The following is a 13,073-nucleotide window of genomic DNA, read 5'->3' as shown; positions in this document are numbered from 1 at the left end:
GGGTGATGTCCTACACTTTCCTAGACTGTTCACATTTAGGAGTGGTGATCCTTGATGTCCTCTTACGGGGACCAACACAAAGTGACAATCAAGCCTATACACTAAAACTTCATGCTTTTAACATTTCCTTTGTTAAGTAATCTTTCCTTTAGACTACCTTATCTTTCCTTTTAGGCCAGTGGTTCTTAATCTTTTCTGAAAATTAAAGCCACTTGAGACTATTTTTTTTTTTTTTGAGACGAAGTCTCGCTCTGCTGCCCACTCTGGAGTGCAGTGGCACAATCTTCCACCTCCCAGGTTCAAGCAATTCTCCTGCCTCAGCCTCCCAAGTAGCTGGGACTACAGGCGTGTGCCACTATATCTGGCTAATTTTTTATATTTTTAGTAGAGATGGGGTTTCACTGTGTTAGCCAGGATGTTCTCAATCTTCTGACCTCATGATCTGCCAGTCTTGGCCTCCCAAAGTGCTGGGATTACAAGCAAGAACCACCGCGCCCAGCCTGAAGCCACAGGAGAGCTTTTAAAAATTCCTATGCCCAGGCCCTATCCAAAAAGAACTGAATCAGAATCTATGTGGGTGGGGCTCTGGCTTGAGTATTTTTCTAAACTGCTAAGATGACTTCACTGACCAGACTAGGTTGGAAAACATACTCTGAAAGATTACATCTAGAGCAGGAACCATTTTAAAGAATTTGTTTTTGCATTTTAAACCTATAAATAATACACAGCATTAGTGTTTTTCACCACTCTGTTGATTCATGTACAAATGAACGAATGAATGGACAAGTAAGTATTTTATTTAGCTATGATGTGGCGTTGATAGTCCAGGAAACTGAAAAGTATTACAATGCCGCTCTGCTATTTTATTTTCCAAATTAAGATTTACTTAGAGGTTTAGATATTCAACTTTCCCCAACTTTTAGTAGAAATACATCCATTTAGTTTATGATGGATGGGTCTTATAGAGCATTATAAAGCGAGAGTTTTTTCAGATTACGCTGAGATGGCCTCTCTTTGTGTAAGTGGCTGGAAGTAAGAACTTTTTCCCCCAATAGCTCATATTCCCATCTATCATTTACTCAGAGGTTTAGATACTCAACTTTCCCCAACTTTTAGTAGAAATACATCCATTCAGTTTATGATGGGCCTTATAGAGCATTATAAAGCAAGCATTTTTTCAGGTGACACTGAGATGGCCTCTCTTTGCATAAGTGGCTAGAAGTAAGAACTTTTTCCCCAATATCTCATATTCCCACGGATCACATCATGCCATGTACAGAATACCACTTTGACTCCATACACTCCTATGGGAGAAACTGGGCTCCTGATTATGTAGAGGAATGCACAGGTCCCACGTATTTGGATTTTCCCTCAAAGTAGAGAAAGGTGGTAGGTCTGTAGACCAAAGCAAGAGGTATCATTATCTCCCCAGTGTCAAGATGCAGAAAATGGTATTACTCCAGCCTTGAACCATTTCATTTCATCTTCCTGATGTTCACAAGGTCATCAAACAAACATCAATGATGAACTCCAAGAAAGTTTCTTTTAAAATCAAGTTTTGAAATGATATAGTAAATATTGGATTGAGGATGGAAATTTAAGATGAGAAATGTTTAATTTGAACCTAAAAAGTTTGTTATTATTATTATTATTATTGTGGAAGGAATACATATGGGCACATTTTAGTATCTACAATAGTATTTGGAAAGCTGATGTTATGAAACACAAAACTTCATTTAAATTTTATTATAAAGACCTTTATTAGGAGAAAGGACACACTTTCTATTTCTTTTATTTTGTGCCTTGAAGGACTTGTGAATGTATAGAATAATTCTTTTTTCTTCCTGCTGCTTCTTTGCAACCCAGCCTCCACCATGTCAATGTTGAAAGTAGAAAGAAAGTTGTATTTCTGTTACTTTTTAAAATGATAACAAGAAGAAAGAAAAAAATGGCTTAACAGAAAGAGGATGTAAGGAGTAGGAAGCAAAACTTAACAAAGAGTTCGTAAAGGAACTTGCATTGACGATTCACTCAGCCGCGTTAATTTTATCATTAATATTGCCTTTGTAGATTTTTTTTTTCCAGATCTCTCTGGTTATATTTGACTGGTGCTCTGAAATGCACGGGAAGAGACAGCTATGGGCAAGTTGCGCCGAGCAGTTGGCAATCAACACGTCCTAGAAGGGTGTGTGGAGTAACAAAACAAGCGAAACGGATGAAGAACTTTCACGCTTCTTTGCAGAGTTTTGGGCCCTAGTGTGCAGGCTGCTCCCTCCTGAGAGGGAGGTAAATGTCACCTACTCCTACTTGGACTTCCCACGGAGGACCCTGCTCTCAGAGATTAATCTGTTGGACAGCAGCCAGGAGACCCCAAACTGTCCCAACCTCCAGGAGACGGCAAGTTGCAAGTTTCCGAGTTGGGGAAGCAAAACAGGAAAATATGATTGGCGATTTCCTCATCCCACTCACCCACCGGAGGAATGGGGAGGCGGACTCCAGGTCTTTCGTCGACCGCCAAGAGCACTCTAGGGCGTCCAGCTATAAAAAGAGAAGAATCCCATGAGGCGCAACAAGCAAACTCATATGTTTTCCCTTTAGCCGGATTGTGTGCTGATAATTGTCTCCCTATTTACACTTCGAATCACTCCTGTGGTCTTTTGTGAGTCCCCAAGGCAGCGTCAGCCTTCGCAAACCGTCCAGTGGGGCACGGATCGCGGAGGGGTGCGGGCTGGAGGCAGGAGAAAGAAACCAAAGAGGGGCGGCTCTTCCAGTCCGTCCACCCCCAGGCGGGCGGCTGCCCACCCTTCGAGCGGCTCGGGACCCTAGGACAGTTGCCCACTCACAGCGTGCAGAGGGCTCGCACTCCTTGTGGGTTCTCGGCCCTCGAGAGCGGCGCTGCGCAGAAAAGTCACCTCCGCTACGGGCCGGGAGTAGGGAGGGGAGCACAGTGACAGGATGGGAAATAGCCGAGGCGGGGCGTGGGGGTCGCAGAGATAGGGGTGGGGACGGCCGCGGAGGGGGCGGTGGGAGCGGGGTGGGGCCGGGGGCGGGGCTGCGGGGCGGGGTGCGCCACAGCGCCCCCTCGCTGCGCGCTCCCCACGGTGTCTCGAAGCCGCCGGTGGCTCTGGCTCGCCAGCCCCTTTGTGTGCGACGCGCTGGCCCCGAGGAGCGCGGCACGGGCACAGCGGAGGCCCCCCGGGGTCCCGCCGCTTCTGTCCCGGCCGGGCCGTGGTCTATTCCTTCTCCTTCGCCGCTCCTCCCTTCTCCGTCCCGGCCCCCGGCTCCGAGCAGCAGCCATTGGGCCGGGAGGAGCCCGCGTCCGGCCACGCTCCCTACCCCTCCCGGCCCGGGGCGCTCGCCCCCCTCCCGCCCTGTCCCCTCTTGATCCCCCCATCCCAGGCCTCCAAGGTGGAGAAAATAAACTACAAACAGAGCAACTCAGAGTCTCCAATAAAACGCCCAGTACCCAGAGCCCGAGCGCGTGTGCCGGGCGGCGAGGGGCGCGGGAGGCGGGGATGGGGGGGCGGGCGGGGGGGACAATGAGCGCATGAAGTTACCTGCCCGGCGGCGGCGGCGGCGGCGGCGGCGGCGGGACCGAGAGGCGGCGGCGGAGCAGGCTGCGCGCTCGGCGCCAACGGGTGCGCGCCGCGGCTTGGGGGAGACTTGAGCGCTTTTCCCCCCTCTTTTTTTTTTTTTCTCCTCTTCTTCTTAAACAAACCACAAACGGATGTGAGGGAAGGAAGGTGTTTCTTTTACTCCTGAGCCTAGACACCTCACTCTATTCCGTCTAAGCTTGTTTTGCTGAACACTTTTTTTAAAAAAGGAAAAGAAAAGGAGTTGCTTGATGTGAGAGTGAAATGGACGTAAGATTTTATCCACCTCCAGCCCAGCCCGCCGCTGCGCCCGACGCTCCCTGTCTGGGACCTTCTCCCTGCCTGGACCCCTACTATTGCAACAAGGTGAACGCTCTGCTTTTGTTTCCACCGTGTTCTTGCTGTTTGATCCCGGGAGGGGGGCGGCGGCGGCCGGGCCGCGGCGGGGCCGGCTCGGCGGAGGCCGGTCCCGGGCGCGCTCGGCTCGTAGCCCGCTGCAGCCTGCGTGCGCTTGGGTAGTAAATATTGTGGAGTAGCTCCGGGGGCTTGCCAAACACCGCGATTGTGCGCAAAGTGACACGATTTACTCGGATTCTTTCCTTCTTGCTGTTCGCGACTAAGGATCCCTGCCTAGGTTAGCCGGGGGGCGTTTAAAAAATAATAAGAGAAAACCGTGGAATACTTTGGGGGTGTGTCTGGGGTCCAGGAACGGAGGCAGAGTAAGAGAATTCAGTTTATTTCCCAGTTCCCCCTTCTCTCTCCCTCCCTCTCCCGGGCAGTGGGGGCTCGTGGCACCACTTCCCTTCTCCGGATTAGTTGGCAGGGAAGCAGCCGGGAGTCGGGGTGCAGGGACCCGGGGGGCACCCCTACCCCCCACAGGAAAAACTGCTCCACAACTCTTTTGTTTTCCCAAACCGGTTCCGGCAGCCGAGTCCGAGTTCGGACACCGGTTCGAGGCCCAGAGCACAGCGGGGTGGCTGGGTCACGGTTTGGGGAACAGCTCCTGTTTTAGGGGTGCGCGCGGAAATTGCAAGTTTGTTGGGAGCCGGGCGAGCACGTCGCGTTCAAGTCCAAAGCTCTCGCGTTCGGCCCGGGATAGAGCAGGGTCCCCGGCTGAGCTGTACCCACGGCTCGCTGACCTCCGGTGCCAGGGCCTCGAGGGGGCCGGGGCGAGGCGGATCCTGCCGGTGACCCAGAGGTGGGGCCCTGGCCCGGGGCTGCTGCGGAGTTCGGCTGGGTCCGCCTATGGGACAGTCAGGGGGTACGAGGGAGCGGGTTACTCTCCTGGGTTTTCGAACTCTCATCCCCGAGAGGGAGGATACGCAGGGACCGGTCCCCCAGAGTGGTCGCAGGGCCACGATTGCCCCTGCCTCGGGCTCGTTGGACGAGTCTAAGCGGTCCCGTTGGATGAACGCTAGCAGGGAGAATCGAGTTCTCTAAAACACGGGGCGGGCCTTTTAGACCCCCAGCTCTCTCACGGTGATAAATCCGCCGGATACTCACAGCCCCTGCAGGCATGTCCATGGCGACCCCTCGGTGTACTCCACGGTAAAAATCTTTGGGACTCCAAACATTTGCCTGGTGGCGATGGTGGCGAGTCATCACCAAACAGCTTTTTTACGTGGTACGGAGGGATTTAGTGGGCTGCCTTCTCAGCCCCTGGGCTCCCCACCACGCGACCGACTCGCAGCTCCGAGTCTTGGACAGTGTTGACACGCAGGCAGGCTCTCTCACACACACACTTCCCCGCGGAGAAACTCCTCGATGCTGTGTGCAGCGTGAGACCCACTCAAAGGACTGTGCTGTGTGCCGATGGCGTTTAGGCAAGTTAGAAAAGAAGGACATCCAGTCTTGAGCAAGGCAGAACGGCTTCCATTGTACAGGGAGCCCTTCAGCTAGGTGCAAGTTAAAGGTACCGGGAACTTTGGCAAGCGCAGAGGAGTTTGTGTGATGGAGTTTCATTATTTGCAGGTGACATAGTTCTTTTAGTCTAAAATCTGTTTTGCCGGTACACTCAAGTATTGCGTTACGTTTTATTTTGCTTATGACACCAGTACTATTGCTAATAAAAAATAATAAAGTTGCAGTTCTGTCTTGGAGAGTAAAGACATATTCCACTGTAGTTACCGGAACCAAAAGCTCAGAAGCATTTTGGCAACGAAACTGGACAAATCTTATTAAGTTTATCAGTGATTTTAGGCCCCAAAAAGAAGGTAATGACTTGGATACACATTTCACTTCTCGTTCTTGTGATAAGCAGGGTCAGATTTAATTTAAAAGTTAAATGCTTTGGAAAATCAGGAATTACTTCATATATTAAATCATTTTCCAATTAAGTGCTTTAAATAATTTTAGTGGATTGTGCTGTGAATTGAATAAATTAATTTAGAAAGTCTTCAGAATTTCTTTACTAGCTCATTGAAGTTCCTTTTAAGTCACCCCGTGTATAAGAAGCAAACTGTTCTTTTTAAATGCAAATTAGGCACCCTTTCTATAGACTAGTTGCAAGTCTTCTATTTAACTTATCCGGGGAATAATAGATTTTTTAAAATGCAAAGTCATAAGACATGTTTCTAATAGTAGGAGAAGACTTCGTGGAAATGTTTCTCCAGGGACATCTCTGGCCCATCTCTGTGCAGCAGTCCATCATTATATTTGTCACTGGTCCCTGATTATATTAAATATACTGGGTGGTTTTCTAGGCCCCGCAAAGCCCAGGCACTTGAGTTTTTTCACTCCACCATCATTAGCATTGGTACAAAATTTCTGTCCAGTTCCACAATTGTAGTTGTTCATAATGCAGTCAACTAGCATTTGTTTTTGCAATGACACGAGTAGCTTTGCAGGGAAATGGAAGAAGGACAGAAGTTTGGAAAAGATGAAGTAAGAAATCTGTATCAACATTTAGTGAAACAAGTTGGATCAGACATCCCCAAAAGAACAATACTGCAAAGTAAATCTTGCTTTCTTTCGGAGGCGTAATGAATATGTAGTTTATTACAAATAGCAGTCAGTTTGTCAGGTGATTTGTTTTTAATAGTGTGATAAGATCATAAATTACTAATTATCTTTATTTTAAACCTGTCAACACTTTGCTTTTCAAGTTGGTGTGCTAAATCCCAGCGGAACCAGTATCTGTCTGTGCTTTAGAATGCTACAACTGTAGCTACAGTTTCCCAGTGACATTTTTTTTTCAATGTCAGAAGAGAGTCTAATGGAGAAAATGAATGTTCTCTTCCTGAAGCTTTCTAAACTAAAATGTGATTGTTTTACTCTGCTGACATTTTCCGGCAGTGCTGCTCTATAGATTGCCAAGACACTACTTACATTTTTCAGTTAATAAACTCTTGAGGAGGCATTTTTGGAAACAGCTTAATCTAGTATTGCTCTATTGTAAGACTAATATGCATTATGAACATATCCCTATGCAAAGTGGCCTCCATTTTCATGTAGCCCATTGTGGGAACAACGCGAATGATGTTGGTTAAGGCAAGTATGTGAGACATCTCTTATACAAACAGCCAGAACGGATGCCATGTTGCTGTATATAGGTCAATGTTGGAAATAACAGTGTAGCTCATAGACTGGACAGACACATGGAGGCTGGAGTTAACAGTATTCACCTCTTGCAGCCTAAAGCATGGTTGTGTTTCAGACATTGAAAGATGAGTACCATAGTGGAGTTTCATCTAATTAAACTATTTTAAGTAACATTGTATCCCTTAATTGAGCTGAATGCTACCAAAATAAATTGGATTAAATGAGCTTACAACTGGAGTTCTGTAGTGATATAGTCTTATTTTCTGTTCTAGTTGAAGATGTCAGATCATCAGTTTAAATATATACCTACAGAGTAATAACAGTTCTTCCAGTTTCTTAGTGCAGCGTCCGTCATTTCCAAAGATTGTTTTCACTGGTTTTATGCTAATATAGGACAAAGAAGTGGTACTTTTTCATTTTTACAATGATGTGATGTGTTCAGTTATTGCTCAGTATCTGCCCACATAAGGAGTAGTAATACAATTATGTTATGACATGGCTAATGACAGGGATGGTGACCTCGGCCTGCAGTGGGAGGAGAAATAATGGGCTTCACTGTTCTCAGTGGTTGCCTTTATGGAATCATGTCCTGAATCTTTCTTTGGTTGATTTAGAAACAGGGAAGTCCAAAACACAAACCCATGCTTCATGCTAGTGATATACAGAGTGAAGAATAATGGACATTTGGAATATTCAGCTTTTATCATTGAAATGAGGAAGGACAGTGCAAATGTTCTTTCCATAAAAATGCACAAGGAAGGACCCATTTGTGATGAACTCTGCTTGAAAATGTCAGGACAAACATTAGACATTTGATAACTTTTAAGAATAACAAGATTCATTACATTCTCTGCAACATCTCCTTTGAGCTTATTTTCCTATTTAGAATGTATTATGTATTGTGCTTTAATGTGGCAATACTCATCACATCATAAACACAGGATTTGTAAGCACATTAAGAAAGAGTCATTATTCCTATTTTGAATAGTAAATGTAAGAAAAAGGAAGAGGATGGGAGGGGGAGTAGATGAAGGAGGATTATGGGGAGGAGGAGGGGGAAAGAGGGAGGGTTATAAGCAATTTAGAGCACCATACTTGATTAGTTCTCTGTCCACCTCTGTAACTTCTAGGACTTTGGGAAAATCATAGTTGATTCTTCATGCATTTTATATATATATATAATTAAAATTCCCCAGGGAGTTTTATCAGCTGTCACTTTTCAGAAGTTTTGAGGTTGTTAAATATGTTTTAAATAAATGCATAGGTAAGAAAGAGCATAAACCAAGCAATCATGGTTTTTGGCCACTAAATCAGATATTATACAAAAGCCTCAAATGTAGCTATCTTGACTTTGTGGGTTATTTCAGTATTACAAATTCAGTTTTAAATGTCTATGCAAACAAAATTATGGTTATGAGCTTTGGAGGGATCTGATGTTATTTTTAACATTGCATATGTAGTTTAGTATTCTCACAGTTTATCATAGATTTTAAAAGTTAGTAAATGATATTAAGGAGAATTTGATATTTTGCTTAGTTACAAAAACTAATACATAAATATCTAATTGACTGATTATTGCAGATTTTGTTTAAATGATGTGATTGCAAGGGAATTAAGAACAATGGAAAGAAGTAAGGTACTTGAAACAGGAAGAAGTAGGGAAATTTCCAATTTTCGGGGTGACTTCCTGGGTACCAATCTGGTTCTCAAATGCTGGTTTTGGTGTGTGAGAATATTTCTAGTGGTCACATGTTTTTTGTGATGGGCTCCATTCAAGAGGGTTAGCCTAGAAAATGACGAAGGTAGTGGGAGCACAGTGATTTTATTTAGCTCTGCAGAGTGACTTATTCTAATGCTTTCTAAACTTTTGCTAAGACCTTAGAAACTTGGAAAGACCCTGGGAATGTTTCTCAAGTACTGATGATCCTTCCTTTTCTGTTTAAAGCCAGCCTTCAACCTCAGGTCTATCAGTGTGCACAGCGACTCTTACCTGCTGCCTCTCCACCTCCGTCCCAGTCACCTATTTCCCAGCCACTCCAACTCCTGGGACCAGGCTTGCTTTTGCTACTCTCCTTCCCAATCTTCATTTGAACCTAGGAGGTCTGTACTTCTAATCTGAACTCTCTTCTCCACTGGATACTAATCACCATTGTGGTTGCCCAGGTTGCCTGGCTTCCTCCCCAACTCACCTTCCTTCATCACCGTCATCATCATGTGAACATATCCATTCTTTCAGTAACCTGATTCTCTTTTCTATTTGGAATCCACCAGCCCTCATACCCATATCCGCTTTTTGAAATCCCAAATTATGCTGTTTTCCTTTCTCCATTCCCCCCTTGCCCCGCCACCTAAATGGATGATGCAGAGTCATACAATATTATAACAGAGTAAGACAACCTCCATATGATACTGAGAGGAAAATAACCACGGCTGGTATTTCTAAGCTATCATAGTCTCCCTTCCACGCCCTCTTCCATTTTATGCAGTGTATTTAGAGCTCAGAGATAAGCCCCTTTAAACATCCTTCCTCAGTGAGAAAGCTATGTTTAGATTTCAAAATAGTATGATGATGGGACTGTGATCTTCAGTTGGAATACAGTAAGGTAGGTTGGGTTATACTTGCGGTAAGTAACAGGGGTTAGCATGTGATGTATTCTCATCAGAATATACACAGATAAGTAGAACAGGAATGGTTGCCTATGTATAACTGAATCTATTAATCAAATTTAGGTCACTTACCACCTACATTTTAGCTATCTGAGTGAGAATCTCAAGATTTCTGAGAAGTCATAGATGAGATATTTATCTTTTGTGTCAATAAAATTTAAATGTAATTACCATGAGTTGATTGAATGCTATTAACAATTACATTTTAAAAATATTATCCGTTTTGTTTAGAATAAAAGTTATATTGTGTGCATCCAAATCCAAGCATCTAAAATTCTTACTTTTATCAGAAAACAAGATTGTAGCACATCGTAGTTATCAAACACTGTGGTTCTCATGATCTTAACTGTAGTTCTTGCCTGCAAGAAGCTTCTGCTTGAGTCATCTTAGAAGCTGGAATGCTCCCTTATTTATTTAAATCACATGTTTATTCAAGGTGTTAATTTCACCAATTTTAGACATGCTTTTTTCCCCTTTCATTTACTTCTACCTTGGAGTTATTGATATGTTTTCAATTGATCTTTTTCTTTGAACATGCACTTTTCAGAACCAGATAGGCTGGTCTTCCTGATTGATAGTGAATTGTGTTAAATGGACTGTCCGCTAGGAAACTAGAGTGCCAAGATGATACCGTTTACATCTGCCCTTATGAATTTGAGAATTTTTTGTTTTAAACCATGCATGCCAACTTTCATCCCAAAGAGCAATTTCTCATTAAAAACAGTTGAGTTATAAACTGCTTAGAAATGTGGTTTATAATGGAAGTGCCAACAGACTGTTAATTATAGCAGTTCTTTCATAATACTTTCAGACATGGAATTCACATTAACCTGAATGAGCTTTTCCTGGTTATAACATGTTTCTCCCTACAGCATTCATTTTGAAAATGGGAACATTATATTGCTCTGTGCTTGGATGTTGATGGTGCAACAGAAAAGATGAGAAGGGAGGGCAATTCCAGAAACTCCTTGCTCTTTCCTGACGGGAGGTATCAGTATTTCCCACACTTCTTTAGTTTGATCTATGGCAAGTTTGCCTTACTTGATAAAAATTTTAAAGTTAACTTTTAAAAGCTATTTTCAGATTTCCATGTCACTCATGAAAAAGTCATCACTGATATATATTTATAGTATCAAAGCTCATGAAACCAGGGTCACTATTAATGCTTTTTTCTGTTTGTTCATTTTTCACTTGGGAGATTTAAATGGTTCTGCTTTAGCCAAGTATTTATTGTTTTTCTTTCCTAAATTATGTGCTTTTATGAAACTGTCTGGAAAGGACTCCTAATTAAAGGAAGGCCATGGTTGGTTGATAAGAAGCTTTGCCGGTGGCCAAGAAAATAGAATGCATTTGGGTGCCATGTGGCCTTACAGGTTATTTGTCTGATACGCAGTAGTGATGATACTCCTTTTGCCTAAAATGCCTTTTGATTGAAGTCTTTGATACCACTTTGGGGGTGGGGTTACCAAGTTAGAAAAATTGGTGTGTGTATGGGTATGTGCATGTGTATGGATGTATGTGGGTGGATTTGTGTCTAAGTGTGTATTTGCATGTGTGTATGTTTGTGTTTCTCATGGTTCTGGACTATTTCTAGTCATAAATACATGAAAATTTATCCTAAATGGCAGACTCCCTCAATGTGTGTAACAAATGGCAGCAACAAAGGAAAAGAAAAATCATAACTGCTAGGAATGCCTGGTTACCACTCCCTTTTAAGAGAGTCAGCAATATTTCACGGGAGAAGATGCTGTTCAGAATCTTAGGGCTTTAAACAGACATATTATAACCTAATAAGACTAAAGAACCAGGTCTTTTTGAGGAAAACCATAGGCCTTCTCAGGCAAAGAGTCCTTTATGTTGAATATTTGAGATAAAAACCAAGTGCCGTTAAGTCTATGTTGACTTACTCCCTAGGCAAAATAAACCTAACCATAAGAGGATGTGATTCCCTCCTTCTGTTTCCTATTCTCTTGAGAAGCCTGACTTTGTTCTGTGTCCAGTAAAAGTTTTGACTCTAAAACCTTTAATCCATCTGTATTCCAGTCTTCCATATATCCAGTAAAGTAAATAATTTATATTTGTATCAAAGAGGCCTTACAAGAATTAAGGAAGCAAAGGAGGTAGATTATTTGAAATCCTGTGGTGAAAAATGTTCAAAAACTCAAAGAATTTAGCAAAATACTGCATTCTCAGCCCATTTCTTCAATTTCTGCTACCCTAGTGGACTAAAAGTGTCTTGAAAAGTTGTAGACTAGTGGTTCTTTCAGGAAGAGAGTCAAAGAGATAACCTTTCTGGAGAGTCAAAGGTGAATTGGGAAAATGGGGTCTCTGTAGGTACAGTGTGTAATCTCCTTCCATCAGATATTCATAGGCTCCCCCAACAGGGGGCCTCTTTTCCCCTCTCCACATTAAGAGTCAATGCACCTAAGGAGAGATGCTGTTGATGAGGGCTGTTGACTGTTTTGCACTGTAAAAAGATAAGATAAAAGTGGAGAATAACTGCTAAAGAGGAAAATATCCTCTTGTAGTACTTGACTTCAGGGAAGCAAGTTTACCTCTCTGCACCTTCCTCTGATATACGGGTCAGAGATGTGAAATATAATGTACCAGGTTAGTTACTGAATGGGCCAACTGGGTCTAAAGACAGTGCGATTACATTGAAAGAGTATCTGAGCACTACCTGATTTCCTTAAGCCTTTTAACTCAATTAAATGGTTAATTTAAAAAATGATGGGTAAAGCGTTATACGCATTGGCATTTTCATATCATTGAAAAAAAACAGTGCTTCCTTTCTATACCAATATGCCTCAGCCTAAAACGCCAGTAACAATTGTATAAAGAGAAATGTTAATAATAAAGAGGCAGGATAACCTTTCAACAAAAAGTATATTTTATCATTTGGCAGATGCAGTCATGAACATTAATCGTAGAAACCTGCAGATAGTAGAAGCTTAATATCAAAGCTAATGATTTATTTTATGTTAATGACTTCCTGCCAGGGCATAAAAGACTGTTCATAATGGACTCTCAGAGCTATGTTCAGTTACTAAGGCTAATGGGATAATCTTTCCTCTCCCAAAATTAAGCTTTTTGAAATAAATTATGCTGTTATTTTTCAAGGTAACTCTCAAAAATTTACTGCAAAACTAATCTTTTAAGAACTACTTAAAGAAATGAAAAGGAAGAAAAATCCCAAAGCAGCTTTTCTAGTTCATGAACACTTTTACTTAATTAGGGAGAGAAAGTTTGCATGTATGCTAATATCCCTGAACT

The 13,073-nt window shown here is 43.1% G+C and overlaps 1 protein-coding gene across 4 annotated transcripts in view; it reads left to right on the top strand.

The window, feature by feature from the left end:
* Positions 1 to 3,668: 3,668 nt before the first annotated feature.
* Positions 3,669 to 13,073, top strand: part of TOX (thymocyte selection associated high mobility group box) — a 313,410-nt gene continuing 304,005 nt past the window's right edge. For 3 of the 4 annotated variants that reach the window (XR_010345528.1, XM_064384220.1, XM_021671420.2), the window contains exon 1: positions 3,669 to 3,959. Coding sequence is in view for 2 of the 4 variants with exons in the window: in XM_064384220.1 (XP_064240290.1) it covers positions 3,858 to 3,959 (102 nt within the window). In the remaining 2 variants the exon portion in view is untranslated. Of the gene's footprint in view, positions 3,960 to 9,547; positions 9,737 to 13,073 lie in introns of those variants that run through there. The other variant, XM_064384221.1, reaches the window with a different exon arrangement.

This window comes from Aotus nancymaae, unplaced genomic scaffold (assembly GCF_030222135.1).
Source record: "Aotus nancymaae isolate 86718 unplaced genomic scaffold, 86718_ANA_hifiasm-v0.15.2.pri h1tg000036l, whole genome shotgun sequence".
Classification (NCBI taxonomy): domain Eukaryota; kingdom Metazoa; phylum Chordata; class Mammalia; order Primates; family Aotidae; genus Aotus; species Aotus nancymaae.
This window is presented reverse-complemented; position numbering and strand designations above follow the sequence as displayed.